This window comes from Cnephaeus nilssonii (genome assembly GCF_951640355.1).
Source record: "Cnephaeus nilssonii genome assembly, chromosome: 13".
NCBI classification, from domain to species: domain Eukaryota; kingdom Metazoa; phylum Chordata; class Mammalia; order Chiroptera; family Vespertilionidae; genus Cnephaeus; species Cnephaeus nilssonii.
In genome coordinates this window covers 29,848,307-29,872,030 of record NC_137084.1, presented here as the reverse complement: position 1 = coordinate 29,872,030, position 23,724 = coordinate 29,848,307, and the positions used below count along the sequence as shown (strand labels likewise).

General features: G+C 41.3%; 2 protein-coding genes across 5 annotated transcripts in view; one reads left to right on the top strand and one right to left on the bottom strand.

Moving 5' to 3' along the window:
- The window catches only part of UEVLD (UEV and lactate/malate dehyrogenase domains), a 34,149-nt gene extending 17,789 nt beyond the window's left edge, over nucleotides 1-16,360 (bottom strand). The window contains exons 1-8 of one of the 4 annotated variants that reach the window (XM_079788297.1): nucleotides 16,243-16,360; nucleotides 14,848-14,999; nucleotides 14,377-14,461; nucleotides 9,684-9,749; nucleotides 7,253-7,416; nucleotides 5,546-5,681; nucleotides 3,375-3,493; nucleotides 124-226 (exon numbers count right to left, since the gene is read on the bottom strand). In XM_079788297.1, coding sequence (XP_079644423.1) covers nucleotides 124-226; nucleotides 3,375-3,493; nucleotides 5,546-5,681; nucleotides 7,253-7,416; nucleotides 9,684-9,749; nucleotides 14,377-14,416 — 628 coding nt within the window. In that variant the 5' untranslated portion in view covers nucleotides 14,417-14,461; nucleotides 14,848-14,999; nucleotides 16,243-16,360. Of the gene's footprint in view, nucleotides 1-123; nucleotides 227-3,374; nucleotides 3,494-5,545; nucleotides 5,682-7,252; nucleotides 7,417-9,683; nucleotides 9,750-14,376; nucleotides 14,462-14,847; nucleotides 15,350-16,242 lie in introns of those variants that run through there. The other 3 variants (XM_079788295.1, XM_079788296.1, XM_079788298.1) reach the window with 3 other exon arrangements.
- A 358-nt stretch (nucleotides 16,361-16,718) lies between these two features.
- On the top strand, nucleotides 16,719-23,718 carry MISFA (mitochondrial sheath formation associated). Its single transcript, XM_079788698.1, has 5 exons — nucleotides 16,719-16,822; nucleotides 18,570-18,781; nucleotides 19,198-19,286; nucleotides 21,645-21,682; nucleotides 22,560-23,718. The coding sequence occupies exons 2-4, from the start codon at nucleotides 18,713-18,715 to the stop codon at nucleotides 21,664-21,666; spliced, it is 180 nt and encodes a 59-aa protein (XP_079644824.1). The 5' UTR covers nucleotides 16,719-16,822; nucleotides 18,570-18,712; the 3' UTR covers nucleotides 21,667-21,682; nucleotides 22,560-23,718.
- Nucleotides 23,719-23,724: the final 6 nt, after the last annotated feature.

The window sequence follows — 23,724 nt, the reverse complement described above, 5'->3', positions numbered from 1 at the left end:
ACTTTTGCTATATACCAAGAAGTATGTATTATTCTTACTTTAGAGATGATAAAACTGAACTTTGAGAGATTATGTAATCTCTCATATAATGAGGCATACATCTGTTAAGCAGAGAAACCAGACCTTTGCTGATCTCCACATTAGGCAGGTTGAAGATCTCAAGGTCCATCATCCCTCCTTTAGTCCCTTCTGAGAGGTCTAAGAGGACAAGTCTGTCTGCAATGCCCTGTATAGTACAATAAAAAAAGAACAGCATTACATGGGGCATGTCCAGTTACTCAGTTTAAATTCATTCAGAAGTGAGGGTTAAGAGAGAATGCAGAGGTGTCATATGCTGTCTTAGGAAGCAAAAGTAACATAATAATAATAAAAGGGACATGAAAGCAAGAAATTATTATGAATACTGTGATCCTTTAGGCTTGACTGGAAACTGGGATCTTACTGTAAATGACAACATGGAACATCCTAAAAAGTCTGATTATGCCGCAACCGGTTTGGCTCAGTGAATAGAGCGTCGGCCTGCGGACTGAAAGGTCCCGGGTTCGATTCCGGTCAGGGGCATGTACCTTGGTTGCGGGCACATCCCCGGTAGGGGGTGTGCAGGAGGCAGCTGATCGATGTTTCTCTCTCATCGATGTTTCTAACTCTCTATCCCTCTCTCTTCCTCTCTGTAAAAAATCAATAAAATATATTTAAAAGAAAAAAAAAAAGTCTGATTACCTTTGTGGAAGGTCTTTTTCCAAAACAGTAAGGGATATAAGGCTCTCTCCTATCTTAGAGTGCAGGGGCAAGAGTCCCCAAGGATCTATCTGACTCCTGGGAAGGAAGTGTGGAAGTTAAGAAAACAACCCAGCTGTACAACCTATTCGCTCTGTAATGCTGGGAAAGTCACTGAACTTGGCCTTACTTCATGCGGGGTGAGGATTTGTTACACAGGGCTGGCAGAGAGCAGTCCCCTCTAAATTGTACCGGTTAACTTTATTATTGTTAACCACTTGTAAGAGAAATGCAAAGAAAGCTGAGTTAACATTTTTAATTTAACATACATGCTAAGATCCAAAAGTTGAACAACTGTAAAACAGGTATTTTCATACAAGGTGGGTATGAGAATAAACTGGTATAGTTGACATGGGAGATAATTTGACAATTTCTATCAAAATTTAAAAACACAATAACTCCTTTAATTCATCAATATTATTTATATAAATTACCCTATAAGTTTATTAATACATGTAGGATAATGATATAATATGTAAAAATATAAGGATATTCAAAAGACTAGAGAGAGCATTTGAGATCTTGCTTCCAGCATATGTCATCACCTTGGCTCAAATAAACTCATTAAAAAAAAAAAAGACTAGAAACAACTTAAGTGTCCTTCAATAACAGCAACAATAATAACAAAGCAGTTTAACATAGTGGTTTGGAGCAGAGCTTCTCAAGCTTTAAGAGATCACATTTAATAGATCAGTGAAGCACATGGATCACTAGGGATTTTGTTAAAATGCAGATTTCTACCGTAGGTCTGGAGTGGGGCGTGAGATTATGCATTTCTAATAGGATCTCAGGTGACGTCAATGCTGCTGGTCTAAAAGCCACATCTGAGTAGTAAGGTTTTAGAATATACGTTCTATAAATAGACTGCCTAGCTTCAAATCCTCCCTCCATTTACTAACACTGTGACTTTGGCAAGTTGGTAACTTTCCTATGCCCTGGTTTCTTCATTTGTAAAAATGGCAGTAATGATGGTATCTAAGCCATAGAGTTGCTATAAAAATGAGTCAAGTGTTTAAAATGAGTCAAGTGCTGGCACCTTCTTAAGCATTCAGTAAAGGTTAGTTACTGCTGCTATTGTACTATTTGAATATTGTTATCTTGTATCAAAATATTAATGTTCAAAAAGAAAAATGGGAAAAAATCTTCCATCTAGACAGCTCAAAAGAAATACTGACAACAACTAAAGAAACATGACTTTAAGAGGCCTTCCTGTACTTAACAAAAACAAAGAAAACTGATAAAAGTTAGTACTGTTAGGAATGGCAAAAATCTGGCTGATATGCACATTTTTATTAGCAGCATAAATTTGTTCTGCCTTTCTGAAGAACAATCCTGCAATATGTAATAAGTGTCATAAAAACCATCCATGTCCTCTGACTCACTAGTACGATTTTATACACACCTAAAAAAATTCAGATGAGAAAATAAGCAACTTGTAAAGCAATGTTTACAGAAGCATTCTAATCAGTAACAGAAGAATTGAAAACAATTCCAATTCCAATTAAGAGGGAACCATATATTCTGATGGAGGACGGAGGAAATGAAACTATAATATGTCAAAAGTTAGCATATATTGTTCTGAGCAGCCAACTTTAAAATTTTCTAGCTCGCTAGATACAATTTATTCATTTGTTGAAGTAGACCCGACCTCCAAGACATATGTGATTCTTAAATGGAAGAAATTAGATGGCAAATAATCAAATTTTAATAGAATAGAAAACCAAATGTCAACTACCAAATAAATATATAAAGGGACAGCTGTTCTATACTGGGCTATATCCCTCAAATGACATAGACATGCTGTTACCATGATTCTGGGCCCTGGAGGGTCTAACCTCTCTGGAAGGGGATTTAAATGCTTTTCTGAAAATAATTTATATGGAAAAGATCTAGTAAAAAGGAGTGATAAAAATAAATCTCAAACTATCAACTCAGGAACTATGATCATAAAAGAAAGAGAGTAATTACACAAAAAAGGCAACTGTAAAAAAGAAATTCTAATTTTAGAAAAAGCTAAAATTAATTTATTAAATAAGAGTTTAATTAAAACAAAAGAATTTGTGATGAAGTCAGATGAATGTCAAGTTGAGGTTTCCCTTGAATTAGGTTGATGACCCCAATATTCAAACCACTTTTTCAAACTGTATAGTTAGGTAATTGGAACTATAGTTAGGTAATTGGAACTATTCCATGACTAACTGCTAATTAAGAGGCAACATCCCTAATGAGCTTTTAGCCATTTTTTTTTAAAATATATTTTATTGATTTTTCACAGAGAGAAAGGGAGAGGGATAGAGAGCTAGAAACATCGATGAGAGAGATACATCGACCAGCTGCCTCCTGCACACCCCCCACCGGGGATGTGCCCGCAACCAAGGTACATGCCCTTGACCGGAATCGAACCTGGGACCCTTCAGTCCGCAGACCGACACTCTATCCACTGAGCCAAACCGGTTTCGGCAGCTTTTAGCCATTTTTTTGTCAACTAAATATATTTTAAGGCAAAATGAGTTTATTCCACATGAAAAAATTAAACATAAACTACCTAAAAGCATATCAATATTATATATGTATTTATAACTACTATGCTAACATACCTTTGCTGAAATTGCTAATGTGCAGGCAACTCCCAATTCTCCACCTCCAACCACAGTAATTTTCTTTACTGTTTTATTCTCATGATTTGCCCAGTTCTTTGAATTTATGTTTGAGACACCTAGAAAGAAAAGTGAATGATCATGACAATTTAAAAACAATATCAAAAACCTTTTTAGCATCTTTCAAAAAAATACACCAAGCTTCGATAACTTAGGACAGAAAGCATGGTGCTAGCCGGTAATAGGCACTCAAAAATACCTGTCAAGCCGAAACCGGTTTGGCTCAGTGGATAGAGCGTCTGCCTGTGGACTGGCGGGTCCCAGGTTTGATTCCGGTCAAGGGCATGTACCTTGGTTGTGGGCACATCCCCAGTAGGGGGTGTGCAGGAGGCAGCTGATCGACGTTTCTCTCTCAACGATGTTTCTAACTCTCTATCCCTCTCCCTTCCTCTCTGTAAAAAATCAATAAAATATATTTTTAAAAAAATACCTGTCAAACAAATGGTATACTAGACAGCTAGGAATCTCTTATTAAATATTCCACTAAATAAAGACAACCCTTTAAAAAAAAATCTTCCCAAACATTTAAAAAATCCTGCCTAATAATAGACAAATATGCAAATTGACCACACCTTTGCTACGCCAAGCCACGCCCACCAGCCAAGCCATGTCCACCAACCAATCAGGATGAGTATGCAAATTACCCCAACAAAGATGGCGGCTAATTTGCATATCAAGACAGCTTAGAAAGAAGCCAAGAAATGCTGAAGGGAGCAAAGCTGCGGAGAAGTAAGCAAGCCGGGGGGGGGGGGGGGAGGAGGACAAGGGAGGAGTGGAGGCGGGGCCGGGGGGAGAAGGAAGGAGAACGGGGCGGGCTGGCAGAGAAGGCGGGCCGGGGGACAAGGGAGGAGTGGAGGCGGGGCCGGGGGAGAAGGAAGGAGAGCGGGGCGGGCTGGCGGAGAAGGCGGGCCGGGGGACAAGGGAGGAGAGCAGGCGAGGCGGGGTAGAGTGCAGCAGGAAACCCTATTGCAGGATTTTTCCTGCAACGGGAACGCTAGTATTAAATAAGACAAAAAAATAGGATTTCCATAATTCTGGAAAATGCTCTGGTTTAAAATGCAAAAAATATTTAACACCTTACAAAATTTTGCAAGCATGGGTATTTTACTTTATACTCAGTGAGAATCACAGACTTTCTGGTCCAATATATTCAAACTAGAGGCCCGATGCATGAAGATTCGTGTAATAATGGACCTTCCTTCCCCTGGCTGCCGGCACTGCCTTCACTCTGGCCGGAGCCGCCTTTCTGCCTTCCCACACTGCCCAGAGGCCCGGAGTCGCTGGGGCGGTGCAGAATGCCTGCGCCCTGCCCCCGGCCATTCAATGCCTGTGTATGCAAATTAACCCGTCATCTTTATTGGGTTAATTTGCATACTCACTCCTGATTGGCTGGTGGGCATTGCGAAGGTATGGTCAATTTGCATCTTTCTCTTTTATTAGTGTAGATGAGGCAAAAAGATACATAAAAATATAATAGAAAAGTTTTGGGATCATTAATACAGGGGTCAGCAAAGATAAGTTTATAGTTTTGAATATGTGAAACACAGAGTTTTCCCTGTAATATTTATTTGTATTCTTTTTATTGTTATTGTTATTATTATTACTTTGTATCCATATTCATGATGTATCTTTTAGGTAATAATGGCTGGTAATTTAACCTATTTTTGCCCAGCATTGTATATTCAAGTGGTTTTATACAAAATACAAACTATTTTATTTGTCAGTATAAGGATAATCTTTTATATATTTTTTTAACACTACTCGCCCAAGGATATGTTTTTATTGATTTTGAGAGAGAGAGAGAAACATCAATAAAAACCATGACCATTCAGTTTACAGGATGACATGCCAACCAACTGATCCACACTGGCCAGGGCTAATCTTTTACATTTTAAGAAATCATATTCATTAAAACTGTAGAGTTAGGTAATTGGAACTATAGTAGGTAATACCCTATGATAAATGTACAGGAATTTTTTATTCAACACAGACATGTGTGTGTATATATGTAAATATGCATGTACTTATTTATAAAAATAAAGTAGCAGAGAGTAAAGGCTATCAGTGAGAAATTATAAACTTATAACTCTCTGAATAATAAAAATACAAACCTTCAGTAATTTTTGCAATATAGGCTAGCAAGTCCACCTGCCGTGCCTCATCAGATGATGATAGAGAATACAGGGGAAGTTCCTCTTGAAACTTGGCAATCATTTCTTTAATTAATCCTACAACAACAGATTTAGGCTGCAGAATATACACAAAGGGAAGAGTTATGCAAACATTTTGCTAACGAGTACTACCTTGATAATCTATACATTGTTATAGTTAGCCAAAACAAAGTATTGTATTATGCTCTCATTTTTGAATACTACCATAGAAATTATACCTTCAACTGTTTCAATACATTTTACTGAAAAAGTACTTAATTCTTTTAACTGAAAAATGAAGGGAGAAATGCTAAATCCACATCTCCACAATATAGGGTATAAAACATGAATGTGCTTATGAGCAGAGTATGTTTGGGAACAGTCTGTCTTTTTTCAACTTTTTACTTTGAAACAATTGCAAACAAAGAAAAATTGCAAAAATAGTAAAAGAATTTCCATGTACTCTTCACCCAGATCACTAAAATTTTATCACATTTGCTTTCTTAGTCTCTTTCTCTCTCTGTATTTTTCTGTACCAATTGAGAGTACACTGCAGATAGGATACCTCTTCATCTCTAAATACTGAGGAACAGAGTAAAGAGATAAAATGGAGTCAGTGTAAGTCAAACTGCTAAATCACTAAAATCAAGTAAGTTGAAGCATGAGGAAATGATTCTATTCTTGTTTTAATGAGCCTGGAAACCTAAACTTTTAAACTTTCCAGTCCTGTGTCAAAGCCTGGATATACATCAAAGCTCCAGATAACTCTCTCATTACCCTCTAAAGAACTAAGGAAAGAATGGTTTTGTATCCAGATAAAATTTAAATGCTGAGTTAAAACAAAGCACATAACAGATTATCTGATTTAATATACTAAAAGTGAAAAACAGGCAAAACTACAAATAAATACGTATATTACATAAGAGTCTTTAATAGAGAGGGATTAGGAAATAATGCCCAATACTTGCTAGTAACTTTACATGTGCTTTATCAAGTAGTAAACAACTATAAAAAGACTAGAGGCCCAGTGCACGAAATTCATTCACTCTGGGGGTTGGACAGGGGTCCCTCAGCCCGGCCTGTGCCCTCTCACAGTCCAGGAGCCCTGGGGAGATGTCTGATTGACAGCTTAGGCCCGCTTTCCATGGGGAGCGGGCCTAAGCTGGCAGTTGGGCATCCTTAGTGCCTCGTGCAGGCGGGAGAGGCTCCCGCCACCGCTGCTGTGCTCGCCAGCCGTGAGCCCGGCTCAGGGCTCTGGCTGAGCGGTGCTCCACATGTGGGAGTGCACTGACCACCAGGGGGCAGCTCCTACGTTGAGCGTCTGCCCCCTGGTGGTCAGTGCGCGTCATAGTGACCGGTCGTTCCGCTGTTCGGTTGATTTGCATATTGGGCTTTTATTATATAGGAGGATAGGGAGCAAACAACAGTTGGCTCTTAGACTCAAAGAGAGCAGCTTCAGGCAGGCTGCTGTCATCAGGCCGGGCTGTCATCAGGGTTCTGGGACTTGGGTATCCCCGGAAGCTCAATTTCAAATTACTTTTAAAGACCATATGAAGAATATCATTGAAAGAAAATTCAGTAACTTATTTGTTACTTTTATTCACTAAAATCAAAGATAAATATTCAGAAAAACAAAAACTTTTCAAAGAAAATCCAAATTGATCTTACATGGCTCCAGTTTTGGAGGTAGGGCAAGTATATTCTGCCTTGAGCATCCACATGTTTTCCAACTGAGATTCCCATATTTGCAGTTGGCTTTAAGAAGCAAATGGGGGGAGCAAAAGGGTGAGAATCCAAAATCCACAAACGAATTGGTATGTTATATGTATTACCTATTTGAGACAAAATAAACATACTTCAAACAATAAGGCATGCACACTATGTATGGTATAGCTAGGTGGCATTTTAAGATGTGTAGTCAAGTTCATATATAAAGGACTTATGTAAATTGTGGCCTATTTTTCCCATTTCATCTACATTAACATTGAAAATATATTCCCATTAAATCACCAGCATAATATTTGAGAAAATTCAATTAAGACATCCAACTCAATTCAATAAATATATAAAGGATCTACTGTGTCAGGAGTTTGAGATACACAATCTTCTCTATGTAACCTTCTTCATTCTACCCGAGCAGAGCTATAGTACCTATCTTGACTGGTAGTGGACACTTATATTTTTATACTTCTGCACTGAAGTTATTTGCTTACAGTTCTGTTTCTCATTTTACTCTATAAACTTCTTCCTAAGAGAGGATTATGTATTATTCATTTCTATAACCCCTGCACTAAACATAGTGCCTAACGTACTGGCTGCTCAATGCAAGTTTCTTATGTAATTAAGAATGACTGAATTAATAAATAAATGAATGAGTAAAGATGAATTTGATAACTGGCCCTCAAGTTGCTCACTAATTGCAGGTACTAGAACATACCAGCTAGTTTTGATATATAGAACTTAGGGCTAAAAATAACCTTAATAGTCACCTTGTCCAGTGGTTCTTAAATTTTAGTGTACTGAGAAAGGAAGTTGCATGTTCTTCCGATTGTAATCATGTATGTCATGCCTACCAAGAGCCAAAATCTGACTGCCTTGATTGTCAGGAAGCCCAAAGTGAAACCTAATATAAGTATAAAAATAAAACTTCAGCTAGAAATCTCATCAATTACCTTGTCTGTTTTATTGTATCTCCTGATATTTATTTCTGCTTTCATAGTCTTATTGCCTATGTCTTTCCCTATACTTAAGAACATGGATGTTCAGAAGCAAGAATGCGTAGGTTTCACTCATTACTAGCTGCATGATTTTAGGCAACTTAACTTCTCTGTGTCTCAATTCCTTCTTCTATAAAATGTGAATAATAATAGCTCCTACATCATAGGGTTATTGTGAGGATAAAATTAGTTAATGTATGTAAAATGCTTAGGACAGTATATGATATGGTAAGTACCATGATGAGTTGGCAGTGTTTGCATTTTGAAAATAGGGCCCATTATAAGTAAAAATATTTTCTTCTCCACTGCAACCTTTTCTTACTAAGGAAATCCTCCTTCCACTGAAAGTTACTTTTTTCATCTTGCTTACTCCTATCCTAAGCATAATGGTACCCAGGGGTGTCTACAAATTAGAAACACTTAAGGAACTTCAAAACATACCAATATCCAGGCCACTCTCCTAAAGTTTGACTCAATGGAATGGGGACTGGATATCATTTTTAAAAAGATTCACATGGAATTCTCATGTTCAGCTAGGACTGAAAATTAGTATATTATAGAAATGTCCTAATACTTGGTCTACTATTTCATATTAGCAGTTCTCAGAATCATACTCCTCTTCTGCTTTTGTCTAACTATTAAAAACATGTTTTTATTGAGGTATGTCACCACAATAAGTCTAATTAACATCTCTCACCATATATAGTGCCTAAGTATTTACAATACAGGTATAGAGAGAAGTAGTTAATGGTCTGTAGATAACTCTGTGATGACTATAAAGTCATGTGATCATAGCACCACAAAGTAACCATGAATATTGGCCCATTTGATAATGAGAAAGATAATACATTCTGACCTTCTGATCAGCAAAAAATAACTAGTGTGCATCACGCTGAGTTAATATAATTCTAGTCAAAAGCAAAGGGGACAAAAGGTACTTCCAATGAAAAGGTATTGCAGGTACCATTACTACCTTGAAAGACCCAGCCAGCATAAGAATCAATGACATAACTCCATGGCACTAGGAAAATCAGAGTGCCAATGAGGGGCATCTTACCAATGGCAGTAAGATAACTTTTATGCCCTCCTGTTACCTCCCACATTGTCCTAGAAACTGAAATGCTACTAAGCAATGACTTATTTAAATTCACAAGCTCCTCCATTAATATGAAAATACCTTGAAATTATTGGGATGGGTAAGAATTGTGAACTCAATCAATAAACCAGTCATTGGGGTGGATAGGAATTCTTTATCTCTCTTTCTAACATCTAACCGTAAGAAATGCAGAACAAGTCTGAATATTATGGCACTAAAGAAATTTAAGTTCTTACTGAACTGCTCATTTAGAAAATTCCCACAATTTCTCAACATCCACACTTACCATGATACATCACAGGAATAGTACCAGTGAAATTCAGCAAGTCTTTCTGCGAACTATCTTTGAAAACTGAAAGGGGAAAGAAAAAAAAAGCCTCAAAATGTGCAATCAGAAGTAGGAAGAGGAATCAAAGTCGACTCAATGGCAGGTAACGCACATACACATGTACAGAAACACATAATTTCTAAATACCATTATCTAGGAATCAGTAAAAATGTTGACAAAGGAAAATTACTACATTTTTTTTTCTTAGAAATCAGAGCGGGTAGGTGAGTAAACACAGGACTTTGATACTGAAATCCCAAGTTCTAGGCCCACCTTCCCGACCTTCCCCACTTAGAGGCATGTGACTTTTGGTTACTTTAATCTCTTTGACCTTCAGTTTGATCATCCGTAAAATAAAGATAATAAGACTGCATCTTAAAGTTGTTATAAGAGTCTAATGATATAATGTAAAAAGAAGTAAAGGATTATAAAATGTGAGGACATCTATACTAATAAAAGGGTAATATGCTAATTAGACCCAACATCTTCCAGATGTCCTTTCGGACAAAGCCACGGTGAGAGGGGCTGAGGCAGAGGTGGTTATGGGCGATCAGGCTGGCAAGGGGAGCAGTTAGGGGGCAATCAGGCCTGCAGGGGGAAGTAGTTAGGGGGCAATCAAGCTGGCAGGGGGGAACAGTTAGGGGGTGATCAGGCCAGCAGGGGGGCATTTAGGGGCAATCAGGCTGGCAGGGGAGCAGTTAGGGGGCAATCAGGACAGCAGTTAAGGGGCGATCAGGCTGGCAGGGAGGGCAATTAGGAGTGATCAGGCCGGCAGGGGAGGACAGTTAGGGGCGATCAGGCTGGCAGGGGAGCAGTTAGGGGGCGATCGGCCAGCAGGCAGAGGCAGTTAGGGGCAATCAGGCAGGCGAGCAGTTAGGAGCCAGTGGTCCTGGATTTTGAGAGGGATGTCCTGCGAGACTGGGCCTAAACTGGCAGTTGGACATCCCCCGAGGGGTCCTAGATTGGAGAGGGTGCAGGCTGGGCTGAGGGACCTCCCCTCTCCGTGCACCAATTTCATGAACCGGGCCTCTAATTGTTAAATAATTGTCACATGTAAGAAAGCAGTTACAATCACTTTCAGAAATCATGTTATAAGTTTTAGAATAAGAAAAAGAAAGTGTTAGCTTTATTTTTGAAAGTGACCTTTTAGAAAGATCAATAATTATTTTCTTTGGTTTCTCTAATTACATTATTATCAACCTTTATTCAATCTCCACATCCCTGAAATTTCATCAATAACTAGGACACACTGATGGAGAATGAATGCCCTTATCTCTGAACTGAATACAGAAAAGACTACCTTTGGCTTCAAACTATCATACTGCCTTGGAATGTAGTCCTTTTAGTGCCTCGGTAACTATACTATTTAGGCAGTGGAAGAAAAAATTCCAAGTAGATTTGATGATCTACTAGAAAGGGAAAAGAGGAAACCAAGCTGACAAAAACTCGAGGCCAAAAGTGTATAAGTACAAATGTTTACCTTAAACTATATAAATGAAAGGTAACAATTGGTGAAGAGAACACTCCATAGCAAAAATTAAACTGGAAAGAGATGTGGAAAAGGAACTGTTACTCGGGGATACAGGATAACCTAGAAATGTGGTAGAGAAACTATCATTGTATATATATATATATATATATATATATATATATATTTTTTTTTTTGTTTGTTTGTTTGTTTGTTTGTTTGTTTGTTTAAATTTCTTTATTGATTAAGGTATCACATATTTGTCCTCATCCCCCCATTCCCATCCCACATCCCTCCCCACGCATGCCCCCACCCCCCTGTTGTCCTTGACCACTGGTTAGGCTCATATGTATGCACACAAGTCCTTTGGTTGATCTCTCCTCTTTATCCCCACCCTTCCCTACCCTCCCTCTGAGGTCTGACAGTCTGATCCATGCCTCCTTGTCTCTGGATCTGTTCTTGTTCATCAGTCTATGTTGTTCATCATTTCCCCTAGATGAGTGAGATCATGTCCTACTAGAAATACACTTATAAGATATCGGTATAAATATTTATTGTCCGATCAAATTATTCAAAAAGCCAAAATAAAAGTGATTAAGATGCTTGACTATCATTGTCTTCAACAATAAAATATACACTGATAACTTAACACCTATAGCTTAAGGGTCTAATGGCACCATAGTTCACTTTCTCTAGACAGGGGACACGAGAATAAGAAATAACTGGTATAGTAACTCTATATAATAAAGAAAAATATTATAAAAGGACAAGAAGTATTCAAGTAGAGGGCAAGATGAATATGGGTACAAACTCAACTCCATCTCTAACTAGCTGTAATCTTGAGCAATTTATTTAAACTCTGAGCCTTGGTTTCTTTATCTGAAAAATGAAGAAGATAATGCTTACCTCATAGCTTTGGGTCTAAAAAAAAGATAGGTCAGAAAACATAGATAAAACATTTGGAAGCACATAATAAGCAGCAGCTGTTGCATCTCTTATCCCAGGCATGTATACAACACCAAGTAACTAGGTGCCAATTAAAAGAGGCCAGTCACAGATGGGCCTGAATCTAATGTCTTCCACATATAAAATTAGCTATTCCTAAGAAACACTTCAATAACGCCTCAAAGTTTCTAATATATAAATCTGAATTAGATACACTTCCTTAACCCAAACTGATCCTCTCTAATAAAGGAGTAATATGCAAATCAACCATCACTCCACTACAAAAGCCACGCCCACCAGCCAATCAGGGTGAGTATGCAAATTAACCCCAACCAAGATGGCTACCAGAAGGGAGGCTTGGGTTTCCCCGGCAACAGAGGAAGCCAAGCTTTCCACACACTCTGGCGGGCCCAGGCCTCCACTCAAGGATACAAAGTTTCAATTATAGAAGGTAAACAAATCCAAACAGAAATGGTGGCAGCCACGGATCGAGCAGGAGGCTTGGTTCCACTCCAGGCTACAAAGTTTCAATTGTAGAAGGTAAATAAATTCCAGATACCAGGGCCTCCGCTTGGGTTGCCAGGGGCGTGGCTGGCCTGCAAACCACCACAGGCCCCTCACCCAGGCTGCTCCACGCCCCAAGGGAACCCCACCCTGATCTAGGACACCCTTCAGGGCAAACCAGCTGGCCCCCATCCCTGCACCAGGCCTCTATCCTATCTAATAAAAGAGTAATATGCAGATTGACCATCACTCCAACACACTAGATCAAGATAGTTGCCCCTATGTGGTCAAAGATCCTGCCCCCATGTGGACACAAGATGGCCACCACAAGATGGCCAGCAGGGGAGGGCAGTTGGGAGGGACCAGGCCTGCAAGGGAAGGCAGTTGAGAGGGACCAGGCCTGCAAGGGAGGGCAGTTGGAGGCGATCAACCCTGCAGAGGAGGGCAGTTAGGGGTGACCAGGCCGGCAGAGGAGGGAAGTTGGGGGCAAACAGGCTGGCAGGGGAGCAGTTAGACATCAATCAGGCTGGCATGGGAGTGGTTAGGGTGATCAGGCTGGCAGGCAGAAGCGGTTAGAGGAAATCAGGAAGGCAGGCAGGCGAGCAGTTGGGAGCCAGCAGTCCTGGATTGTGAGGGATGTCCGGTGGGATCGGGCCTAAACGGGCAGTAGGACATCCCTCGAGGGGTTCCAGATTGGAGAGGGTGCAAGCTGGGCTGAGGGACACCCCCCCCCCCCCCCGCGCACAAATTTCGTGCACTGGGCCTCTAGTACAAATATAAAATATACCAATATAGAATAAAGAAGTTTTTCAAAACTGTGTGTTTTGACTAATTCATGGGTCCTGAAATTAACTTAGTGAATCTCAGTCAGTACTTGTTTTTAAATGGAATGGAATAAATAGAAGAAAAAATGCCAGAGAGTCCACAGTATTTTAGTTATGCGTATATGGGTTCATGACACGAAATGTATTTCCAAGTGTAGGCTGTGGTCAGAATTTTTGAAAAATAGTAAATCAAAATCTTTCTTAGGTAGCCAGACTCTCTGTATTAAGTGAACAAGATAACTAAAACTTCAACCATGTATGTGGTAGGCAGAATAATGACCTCCAAAGATATTCAATACCCTAATCCTGGAACCTCTAAATATGCTAACCTTACTTGGCAAATAGACTTTTTAGATATAATTAAGGACCTGAGGTGGGAAATTATCCCATGCTATTGGAATGGACTTAATCAAATCACACTGGTCCTTAAAAGTAGAGAATCTTTCCTAGCTGTGGGTAGAGGGAAATCGAACTACAGAGGATGGTGAGAGAGATGCAACATGGCTAGCTTTGAAGACGGAGGAAGGAGACTTGGAGCCAAAAAATGAGGATGACTTTAAGAAACTGAAAAAGGCAAGGAAATGGATTCTCTCCCAGAGCCTCCAAAAGGAACTGAGAACTGCCAACATTTTTAGTCCACACTTCTCATCTACAGTGACCTGTGCTGCACTTCTGGCCTACAGAATTGTAAGATAGTAAATATGTGTTGTTTTAAGTCATTAAATTTGTGCTAATTTGTATAGCAGCAATAGAAAATTAATATTAATTTAAATTTCCTCAGAAATCACAGGTCACAAAGTGTAGTTCAAAATCAGGGGATAAAAGAGAGAATTATAATTTTGTAGCTCACTAGGAACAAATAATTAATAGTTTACATAATGTAGCAAAAACTAGAGAATACAATTCTTACCATAGGTGTCCATGGAATATCTGAAATGTGGGAAAAACATATTTACATTCTTTAGTTCTTCCACAGTTAGATCCCTGAACTTGTACTGAAAAGAGAAAAATGAGCATGGGATAAGAATAAATCTATAGACAACAGAACAATTACAATCAACATTTAACTGAACACTTACTGTGTACGAGGCTCTGAGTTTTACAAACATGAATAGTATTTGATTTACAAACATGAATAGTAATAACAACCCTATAAAGATGAAAATGAAAGCTAGAGAATACAAATAACCTGCTGAGTTAGTAAATTAAGTAGGGAAGCCAGAGATGAAACCTAGGACCAGAGCCTTTAATCACTAAATCAAACTGCCTCCAAATATCTCCTGAAGGCTTAAGAAGTAGGACAGATGTATCTATCACTCCTGTCACCACTGTTCAAGATCCACTCTTAGTCTTGAATACCTCATTCATTCACTTGACACACCTTGAATTTCCCTTCCAATCCTCCTGGCACTGCATCTTGGGTTTCAAAGGGAGAACAACAACAAAAAAAGCATGCATGGGTTTACAGTCAGGCTGAGTGAACTGTCTCCTCATTGATCCAGATGCACTCCCAGAAACATGACCTTGGTTGCCCTGTGGGCAAAATCATTTAATTTCTTTGAGTTTTTCTTATTTACAAAGGGAAATAATACCTACCTTGTAGACTTGTGCTGAGGATTAAATAAAAGAAAAAGAAGTATGTTAAGAGTCTATTGCCATTCTAAAAATGATTTTGAGAAAACATTTACATTTACAACAATCCAAATGTCTATCAATTGATGGATAAAATGTAATATATCCATAACATGGAATATTCAGTCATAAAAATAAAGAACTGCTACAGCCTGGTAGGCGTGGCTCAGTGGTTGAGCATTGACCTGCGGAACCAGGAGCTCACAGTTTTGATTCCTGGCCAGAGCATATGCCAGGGGTTGTGGGCTCGATCCTGGGGCGGGGGGGCGGGGGGGGCGTGCAGGAGGCAGCTGATCAATGATTCTCTCTCATCATTGATGTTTCTATCTCTCTCCCCCTCTCTGAAATCAATAAAAAATATATTTTTTTAAAAAAAGAATTACAACTAGAAAACTGAGAAGAGGGGCTGCCTCAGACTATCCAATGGTGGGGAATCAGAGAGCCTGAACCGGAAACTGGCGCTAGTCAAGCCCCAGAAATGTAGGTCAGACTTGTGGGTCAGCCCTCCGGTCAACCTTTCAACGTTAAGAGGATCTCTTCTGGGCCTTCAAGCCCCGTCTTCATTCCTAAATCTACTCAGGTCTTCCGTTCGCTGCACAGTTACTGAGCACCTCCGATGCGGTGAGGCACAGGGCTAGGCGGCAGAGTTCAAAAGCATGAGTAAGGTGTGTAAGTACACAATTACTCCACGGTGCGATAATCGATATTTCTGAAAGCAAGTAGAGAGAATGGATTGCTTCTCTCTTCCAGGCACTGGCATCTGAGGCCGAGTGAACATTGCACAAGTCAAGAAAAAGTGGAACAAGCCATTTCAGCAGAGAGAAAAGAGAGCGGTTCCAGGGACAGGCAGGTGCTAGAAGCTATTTGAGACCAAGAGACGCTGGAGGCGTAAGGAGGTCTCACCCCGCAGGAGGTTGGGGGCCTCGGAGCTGCGGGTGCAGCCAAAGCCCGGCCCTGGGAGGGAGAGACCGGTGGCTTCCCCGAGGCCTCCCCCCCCCCCCCCCCCCCCCCGCAGCCGACTTCATGCCAGCGCCCCCTCCGCTCCAAGCCCCGCAACAAGCGGGGGACACGCCACTGGGGGGTAGCCCGACCGGGGGTGAAAATGCCCCGAGACCCCAGCACCAGCCCGGCGGGCTGCCCGCACCTTGCCCAGCAGCCGTCTCAGACCCTCGCAGTCGAACTCCATCTCCAGGCGGGTTCCCGAGTCAGATTCCGCGACCCCAGCCCCTTGACCTCCTTTCCCACCGGCTCCTGGACGGCGGCCGCCGAGGACCAAACTTCCCAGGAGGCGCAGGGCCCCGCCCCTTCCCGGGCTCGAAACTCCACCCGCCTTCAACGCCCCCGACTCCGCGGAGGTTCGTAGGGAACTAGGATCCAGCTTGCTGGAAGGAAACTTGGGGACAACTATGAAGAGAGGACTGACTAGGAAGGACCTGAGGACAAGCAGTCGAGGAAGTGGAAGAGAGTTTCTAGAAAGAGGTGTTAAATTCAGTACCGAAAAAGATCAAGAACAAATGTGGTAGTTGGATTTAGGAAGAAAGAGATCTTGAAAATTCAAAATCAGAATTTCAGGGACCTAGAATGGGAAGCCAGCAGGAGCGTGGTCGGAGAACTGGGAGATAGGGACAGCCTGTGAGGAGGATACCGCATCGGGGGAGGGGTTGCCTTTTTTTCCAGGGGAGGGTCCCATAACCGTATTGGTGGTTGAGAAAAGCAAAAGCCAGGTGAGAGAAAAAAACAAACAAAACAAAACAAAACAAACTTCGAAAATAGGAGTGGAGGTAGATTGGTGGATTAGGTCACCTGGAGAAGGAAGGCGAAGATATGCAATATGCTGGCTTTGTTTGGTCTCCTTGACTTGTGAGTTACCTGCTTTGGGTTCCTGGCTTGAGCAGGAACAGGAGTTATTTTTTTAACTGTCAAGAGGTTGGGCTGGCAGTAGGGTGATTGTATTAATGGGAAGACCTAAAGGCAACAATGCTGTGACTCAATTAGGAGAAGAAGGTTGAAAGGCTGGAAGGAGAATTTATTCATTCAACAAACTTTTGGTTGAGCATTGACTATTGGCTAGATATTTTTCTAGGTCTGATGATACAGAAGTGAACAAAATAAACAAAAACGTCAGCTTTCCTAAGGCTGATGTTTTTATTCCTAGGAGAAGAGCAAAATAATAAATACAATAAATAAGTAAATTAGACTGCATGTTATAAAGTAATTTTGTGTTTTGGTAATATAATTTTAAAAGGCAGCCTAAGGAGATCAGGGTAGGGTCACATTGAGGGCTGAAACAATAAGCATTTTAAAGAGGATATTCCAAGCAAAGTTCTAAAACCGGCATGAGCTTGGGGAGGCTTGAAACAGCGAGGCCAGTATGGTTGGAGTAGAATGAAGTAAGAAGCGAGGAAGCAGAAGTAGGCTAATTCAGAGAAACAAGAGGGAGCTAAGGCAGTTATTCTTCCCGTGTGGTCCACAGACTTACAGCCTCAACTTGTTAAAAATACAAATTCTGAGACCCCACCTCAAACCTACAAAATCAGAACCTTAGTGGGTGGGGTCCATCAGTCTGTTGTAAGAAGCCTGGGTAATTCTAATGCACGAAAAAAAATCTGAGAACCAGTGTGAGTGCTTTGCAGACAATTGTGACTGGCTTGTCAATGCCCTTCAGCCAGAGACCAGCAGGCACACACTCACACTTAAACAAGTTGGGTTGATTACTTCTTGCAGGGAGGGAGTAGATAACAGTAGAGAACCATTGAGACAGCTTAGTAAGAGTGTTGAAAAGAACCTATTATAGGATTTGCGTTTTTGGGTGATTTGGGAGAGGGTTTAAGAAAGCAAAGCTCCATTTTGGGTTGGGTGGTATCAGAAAGGACAATTCTATGATTATCTCAAATATATATATATATATATATATATATATATATATATCCAAGGTACATGCCCTTGACCGGAATTGAACCTGGGACCTTTCAGTCCGCAGGCTGACGCTCTATCCACTGAGCCAAACCGGTTTCGGCTGATTATCTCAAATATCTATAAGATGGGCAAGCTAGAGTGATGATAGAGCTGTGATTGGTAAAAAGAAAAAGCACCAATCACTTATATTTGCTGAAAAAAGAGGATGACCTTGTTTTTGGGTAGACAGAATTATGAAGTGGACTTGTTTTGTCTCATTTTTGTCATGGTCTAAATGACCCATCTGATGTTGTTGTTTTTTGAGACTGTTATAGCTACAGAAGAATCACATAGCCTAGCTGTGAGTGCCAAGTAAGCTAATAACACTGATACAGAGCTGGGTCAGACGAGTTTCAATGCCAGGGGCTGCTTTTATATTTGTTAGGCTTTTACTCTGAAAGAGGAAGCCACAAGAGGGTTTTGAACAGAGGAATGACTTGACCTGATGTGTAGTGAGTATGAGTCATGTGACTAATGATGTCATAATGCCCTACTAGACTCCAACTTCTCTACTAGGGAGTTCTGGATCCCTTGGAGCCAAGGACTGGAACTGACATGCGAGACCTCTACCAACTGAGGGTTTCTTGAGCATACTCCTTTGCCAAGATCTTGGCGAAAAGTCTTTCACTGTGCAATTGTGTCTTAGAAATTGTTTTATCATGATCGTGCTCGGCTGGATGCTTTTTGTTGGCCTTGCATGTTACATGGGCACGTTTCCGGAGTTTATGGTAAGTAATGATTCTGCCTGCAAATTCCTGGTAGTCAGTCCTGGCTCTGACTAACCCTGCGAGCTAGGCTTTCTGGCCAAATGGGAAAGATAGTTGAGATCTCACCACTAATTTGAAGTCAGGATGTGATGGGAGCAAAGTTATTTCCCAGGCTACTTCCCATCCCAGTGGGACATCTTTAAATCCCCCTACCTTAGGTATATAGCGTCACTTATTTCAAAGCATTATGGGATTTATAAGGGCTCCGCCAAAGATAATGCCCAACGTCTGGATTTCAGGCCCAGTTGCTGATCAGGAGAGGGAAGGTAGGCCTTGGAGGGGACTTTTCAGCAGTCCTTCCAGTCCCATACAGAGGCATTTACCTACTGGACCAACTAGTGGAGCCATGTCTGACTTTAAATTTATTTCTGACTCAGACTCCAACTCTGAGGTGGAAAGAGAGGTGGCCTATTCAGGAGAGCAAGGCCCGACAGAGCAGCCAGGCTTTGGATGAAGATCTACAACTGTGAGTGGTGATCGTATGTGTTGGGCTGAATTCCTCCCTTTCCAGAGGACTTGGTAACACACTGAAATCTCTGGAGAGTTTATATTCCTCTGGAGAATATAATGAGCTGTAGAAGGGGAAATGATTAGAGGTAGATAGCAGGGAAATAGAATTTGGGGAGCTCTGCTGATGACAGCAGATCAAGAATAAAAGGCTAATATGCAAATTGACCGAACAGTGGAATGACTGGTTGCTATGATGCGCACTGACCACCAGGAGGCACATGCTCAACACAGGAGCTGCCCCTTGGTGGTCAGTGCACTCCCACAGGGGGAGCGCCACTTAGCCAGAAGCCGGGCTCACGGCTGGTGAGTGCAGCAGTGGTGGCGGGAGCCTCTCCCGCCTCTGCAGCAGTGCCAAGGATGTCCGACTGATGGCTTAGGCCCACTCCCCATGCGAAGTGGGCCTAAGCTATCAGTCGGACATCCTCCGAGGGCTCCCAGACTGCAAGAGGGTGCAGGCCAGGCTGAGGGACCCTCCCCCCCAAGTGCACGAATTTCGTGCACTGGGCCTCTAGTTTGATAATAACAACTCTGGTCTGTTTTGAAAAGAAAGGTATTAGTTTCGAAGACTGTTCCCATCTATTAACTTACAAACTCTATAATAAATTGGACCAGCATTTTAATGTCCCTTTTGGCAAATACTGAATTGGAGTTAAGGTGAATTTGGGTTAAGTCCTAACTTTGCAACTTACTAGCTATGTGACTTGGGAAATTTTAATTTCCATGAGGTTCAGTTTCTTCATCTGTGTAATGGAGATATCTCAGTATCTATTAGTTAGATATTTGGGAAGTCATGTAAAGCATTTAATGCAAAGCTTGCTAATTAGCATTCAGTAAATGCTAACTTAAAAACTAAGCAAAATCATGAACCAGTCAACCAATCATGAACCAGATTTGCTTGTGGCAACAACCTCAACTGTTTATCCAAGGCCACACAGACCAACTTGTTTGTGAAGCTGAGATGTAAGCATAGATGTCTGGATTTAATAGCCCCTCACACTCATTCTGCTAGACCAGCCTGCCTGTAGCAAGCATTAATAAGAGTGTCCTTTTAGCATCCCCTGGGTTTCTCATATCCCACCCCATTTTATTCAGACCTGTTTTTTCAAAGATGTTACCACAGTTAAAGAAACTTAATTCTGCGTCTTAGTAATGTACCGACTACAGGAGCAGGTTTTCTAGGCAGCTACTCTGAAGGCAGGGGTATCAAGTCTCAGCCAGCCCGAGATACTCTAAGAGCAAGGCATGATGGTGGTGCTTTTTTTCCCTCCCTCTGCCCCAGAATTCCTATGAGGGTATTGGCACAACACAGTCACAACTCTGTGGGGGTGGGGATAAGAATGGAGGCCCTGGGCACTTGTTTAGCTGAGCCACTGCCACACTGTGTTCCTGACAAAACCACTGAAATTATCCTGTGCCTCAGTTTCTCCAGCTGTAAATTGAGTGTAATAGCCCATGTTCCTTCTTTTCCCTTCTGAGGGAAATTGTAAGGAGGTTTACCTTGCATGAAAGTTTAACTGTGCTATTCCACAAAATTCAAGATTTTTCACCCTGTCCAGGTAGTTCAGTTGGTTAGATTCCCCCATCGGGACATATACAAGCAACCAACCAATGAATGCATAAATAAATGGAACAACAAATTGATGTTTCTCTCTCTCCCTTCCTCTTTCTCTCTAAAAATCAACTGATAATTTCTAAAAAAATTTTTTTTTCTTCTTTGAATAGTCCTAACAATCTTACATAAAGTAATTGCTCATAACATATCTAGCCAATTAACCCTTCCAGTGAATCCAGGGTATTTTTTTGTTTTGTGTTTTACATAGGAATATATTTTTTTAAATTTTTTTTTTGGCATTTGACTGCATAAAACCGAAAGTCAAAATATTGGCAGGTGATGAGTTAATAAAGATCTGATGCCAGCTAGATCCCAACTGCATAGAGTCAGTCACCAGGGAACAGGGTCCTTCTGATAAGGGTTCTTTAGCCCCAACACAACTGGCATCCTGGCCAACCATCCCATACTCACTCTGACTGGTCCCCAAGGTCACAGGAGCTGATGTCACAATTGGTATCTGAGCCCTGCCCCCCAAAATGGCCATGGCAAGCCATGTCAGTTCAGACTAGACCACAAAGCTCCTTAGCCAGGAGCTATCATGCTGGGCCATCCACCATCAGGCCTTGAATGAAGACAGCCCAGTTCCCAGGACTCAGGGAATAGAACACACCTTTCCGAACCAACCCATTTGCCCCTGCACACACCACCAACTGAACCAGAAGCCCACAATGATTGTTGTCTTATGGATGCTTCTCATTGCAGGAACAATGTGGAAGGGATATAAGTATCCCCCAGGAGGGGTAAGTGTGCCCTCAACTTTGTTCTCTATTCCTCCTTTGAAATGTGTTCCCCCAGATCCGTGGTCGGCAAACTGCGGCTCGCGAGCCACATGCGGCTCTTTGGCCCCTTGAGTGTGGCTCTTCCACAAAATACCGTGGCCTGGGCGAGTCTATTTTGAAGAAGTGGCGTTAGAAGAAGTTTAAGTTTAAAAAATTTGGCTCTCAAAAGAAATTTCAATCGTTGTACTGTTGATATTTGGCTCTGTTGACTAATGAGTTTGCCGACCACTGCCCCAGATAAATGAATTAAGCATCAAAATCCAACTCTAGTAACTTTAGAAACAAACACCCTCTTCTTTATTTAAAAAAAGTTATGTGGCTTACCTACTTCTATTACTATTCACTTTCTACTTACAGTTGGGAGAATTCCCTCTGTCTTTCATGTGATTTTTTTATACACATTTTCCTAAGAGCCTCTATTCTTCTTCAGTTTCTTTCAAATAAACTGGCAGTGTAGAGGTCAAGATTTCTCAGGCTCAGTGTCAAAGCTGACTGACATGGATGACCTAGTCTTGTTCTCATGGGACATTGTGTATGCCCAGTCTTCAATACCATTTCTTAGATGAGCCCACACGAACAACCCCACTTAACTCTCCCTCAAGTAAACACGGGATTCTGGTGGCACATGTCTCTCTCCTCTCTCCTCCTGTTGGACCTTGGATATTTGGCCTTTCTCTGCCTCGTCGGCTCCAATACTGCTAAGCCCCTCTGGCAACTGAGATCAGAGGCATTTGGTGACAGAGCTGGACTCAGCTACCCCTGCCTGCTCTTGGCAAGGAGGGCAATGACCTCAGCCCCCACTAAGCATGACCCACCTGACATACTTTTCTCCCTTCAGACCCCACTGGAAACAAGCAACGATGATCCTGGTGAAGCAATGCAGCTCTGAAGCTCTTCTGACCCACTGGCTGTACAGTTCCTGATGTTGGTTTCACATAAAGTAATTGCACATTATTTTTGTCACATTTTATGTAAAAAGTTGCCGTACTTTTTAAGATAAAGACTTGGTATTCTGTTAGCTCGAAACAGGGAGATGGAGACTGGGGAGGTAGTTGGGGTGGATGGAAGTGGTTGGTTCCCCTCTGTTTCATAGTCCCTAAGACTGGTATTAAGACTAAGATACCCAGTTAAAATTCTCCTCTATTCTGTATCCTTAAGGATAGAAATTCTCAAGAGCTCTTTAGACCTGTTTCCCAAGTAATGTCTTTCTCCCGGGTCCAGGATTGAAAATATGTTAAAGGGCTAGAGATTGCAGCAACTTAAGCCTATTCTTTGGGGGTATTTCTCTGTGGCCTTTCCACAACTATTATTAAGAACCCAAAGCTTCCACCTTGTGGGGAAAAGGACCTCATTTTCATATTAGGTGTAAGATACTAAATTTTACATTATTTTAATCCTTACAGTAACCGGAGTAGTAGCCTCATTTCACAAAATGGCAAAAATGAAGTTGAAAGTCTTAAGTACCTTACCAACCCATGCAGCCTCTGAGCTGCAGTGAAAGTTAAGATCCTGGCCTTTTCCTTGGCATGCTTTTGTGCGTCAAGGAAAAGGGCCAAACAAGAGACTGGGATATCTAAGATCTTAATTGCCTCATGGTTCAAATGTCTTCCTCATCTGTATAGCCAAAGAAGTTGCCCGATGGTTCTTTTTGCACTGACTGCTGCTAAAACAAGCAAGTGAAGAAACAAAAGCTAACTGCTTAGTCCTCATTATGATGCAGTGTGAGTTTATGAGACCAAGGATGGAACCTAAGTATAAGATCTATCCCATTAAGCTGGGTGTCTGAGCCCTAGGTTATTCCGAATAAGCCCTCTAGTGATTTGGAATTTCTGACCCTAAGGGGGGATGGGGAGGGAGGAACAGCTCTAACAGGAGTAAACATAATACTTTTAAAATAAATTGTATAAATTGTTCTTATTCTGTGGCTGCTTGGATGACTGATATAGTTCCATTGTCCAGAAGTGCACCCTCACCAGCAGATCTTTTGGTTATGTACACATTTT